The 2,717-nt window shown below is 35.4% G+C and overlaps 1 protein-coding gene across 1 annotated transcript; it reads left to right on the top strand.

Annotated features, from left to right (window-relative positions):
* Positions 1–1,276: 1,276 nt before the first annotated feature.
* On the top strand, positions 1,277–2,717 carry LOC107039150 (acylphosphatase-2). Its single transcript, XM_015258623.1, has 4 exons — positions 1,277–1,517; positions 1,595–1,611; positions 2,276–2,385; positions 2,461–2,717. Exons 1-4 carry the CDS (start codon positions 1,370–1,372, stop codon positions 2,573–2,575), a joined length of 390 nt encoding a protein of 129 aa, XP_015114109.1. The 5' UTR covers positions 1,277–1,369; the 3' UTR covers positions 2,576–2,717.

The raw sequence follows: 2,717 nt of genomic DNA, 5'->3' as shown, positions 1-2,717 counted from the left end.
TATGCGTTTTGATACTGCGGGAGACGAGGTGGAACGGAGATTTTAGATGAGAAAAATGTGAGGGGTGGGGGGATGACACATCATGCAGCAGCACAGAGCAGCGGCGTACGCGATACGGGTGACGTTTTATTGAAGAGGTTAAATTTTCAGGGTTTTCTGTTGCTCGAGTTTCTACTAGTAAATTTCATAAAATCCCTAGAGACGCCTAGTGATTTTTTTATTGGCGGGGATTTTGATCAGATGGAGTAGTAATTTTCGGGGAACAAATTACTTTTTTTTGATCGATTGTGTATTGATTGTTTGAGTTTATTGAATGGAATTGTTTTTTACTCGGTTTTCTGGGTTTTTTGGCACTAGGAAAATACTATGGAGCTGTTTTATCGACGGAGGACGTGGGATTGGCGCTGTTTGGCTTTTTTCAAATTATCCGCGAAATTCACATAATATCTTTTCAGTCTGAGAGTTGCTACATTTGCGTATACTTTTTTTCTATTTGAATGTCAAATCCCTAGGAGTTTAGGACACATCCGTCGAATTTTCGTATAAATCATCATTTTTGAGGGCTTGAATTTATATAAATATAAATATTGATGTTTTTTGGTATTTTAAACCCTTCACGGACGGGGCCCTTCTGTTACCAAGCGAAGTGTGTACTCAATACCACTCGAATTCGATTATTTCTATCTTATATAATTCTATCTTTATATAAATTAAATATTAATATTTTCGCACTAATTGTTCGTTTTTAGATATATATGTACGATCTTCAAAGCATGAGAAAACTCACTCTAATCGCCCGCGACTTTTAAAACTCATACTAATCTCCCCTTAACATGTTTTATGTGAAAAGTCAAAATAATGAAAAAAAATAGGAAAAGTCATGGGAGAAAGGTTTGAGTATGCTGCATCATTGAGAGTTTTTGCATATTTTGGTAATTTTAATGATCTTGGCTAGCAATTGCACGTGAAAAACATAAATCATTGATTATTTATCGATTTCACTTTAATCAACGGATTTTGGATTTGGAGTTTTCATACATTTTCCAAGAGTTCATTGCCCTCATGAAAAATCCGCTGGAACTATTTTTAATTACCAGATAATTGATTTTGAGTGAGAAAATATTTTATCAATCATTTATTCATCCATTTGTTTATATCGATTTTTCTAGATGGGAATTTAAATTCTGGGGATTTTTAGTCTCTGAAAATTTCTCTAGAACTGTCTTATCGACGAGAAACATTTGAAACAGCGCCCTCATTTCAATTTGCGGTGAAAGTGAATTTTTTTGGGGAAAACAAAATTCATAAACGCAATTTGTTGATTTTCGTAGGTGATGGGGTTTTATTGATTCAACTTGGACAGTTTCCTATGAATGCAGCGTTGAAAAGCGGTTTGCTGGTGGTTCTGAGTGCTGGGCTGTGTGGATTTGTCTTTCTCTCAGGGCGGAAGACTGAAGAGAAAGGAAATATGGCAAAACTCGTTGGAGTAGATTTCGAAGTGTTTGGGAGAGTTCAAGGTATCGTTAAAAAAAAAAAAAATAGAGAAAACCAGGGACAGATCGATGAGTAATGAAGTTGTCTTTAATATTTTCAGGGGTTTTCTTCAGGAAGGTGAGTGCTAAGGATTTTTCTTGGGTTCTGTTGATGATAGATATGTATTTTAGTTTGAAGCCCGGCGGAACACGGGCCTGTCACGTAATACGGACAGAGTATTGAGAGAAATCTGAGGTAGTGTGGTGACCTCCAGTGCTGACAATGTAGACATTTGCTTTATCTATTGCAGAATAATAATCTTTGAATTCCAATTTTGTCAATTAACCAAAAAGTTGAATTCCGTGAATGAATTTTTTTTCCTTAAAAAATTGTTTTTTCAATTAACCCCTCACGTACGGGCTCGGTATGTCATACCGACCCATGCAAAAACGCACGGCTCTTTTCGAAATTGAATATTTCCGAAACTATGGCAGATAATACAATCGGACTAACACCATTGGGAAGGTGAATACTGTAGCTTCAATTATATATTTTATTTATAATTTTTCATTCATCAGAAAATATGGGATGCGAAGAGTATTGATCGTGTGGTAGACTTGGTATCAGAAAGGCCCCGTACGCTCTGATGGCAAGACGACCATTAACTTGAAGATAATTTACTCGGCTCAAGTAAATGTGGTCGTCATATAAGAAAATTTTCGTCTCATTGGTGATATTTTGAAATTCACTTATAAAATTGACATAATTCAAAAGATTCCTCTTTTGTTTGTTTTGTGTCCAGTACACTCAGAAAAAGGCCGAGGAGCTTTCTTTGAAAGGCTGGTGCATGAATACTGATCAAAGTACAGTGACTGGAAGAGTTGAAGGTGAAAAATCCAAAGTCGAAATGATGTGAGTGAAATTCATCGAATTAGAAACTTCAAAATTATGGAATATTTTCGTAATTATTGTTCTGCAATTCAACAGGAAAGATTGGCTTCGCAAAACTGGAAGTCCTCAGTCAGCCATCGACAAAGCAGAGTTCAAGAACGAGCAGGAAATAACAGAAATTAGTTTTCCGAATTTTTCCATCAGGAGATGATTTATTATCTCCCTAACAAATGAATTTATCTATTTATGTATTTAAATCTCTGTAGAGTATTAATAAAACCTGAAGTATTTACAGACTTGTAAAATCATCGAGAATATCCTCTGATAATGGAATAAAGTGTCAGTCAACTCAA

Source organism: Diachasma alloeum, unplaced genomic scaffold (assembly GCF_001412515.2).
Source record: "Diachasma alloeum isolate Michigan unplaced genomic scaffold, Dall2.0 Dall_scaffold_00294, whole genome shotgun sequence".
NCBI classification, from domain to species: Eukaryota; Metazoa; Arthropoda; class Insecta; order Hymenoptera; family Braconidae; genus Diachasma; species Diachasma alloeum.
The sequence above is the reverse complement of the archived record's forward strand: the minus strand, read 5'-3'. Positions and strand labels throughout refer to the sequence as shown.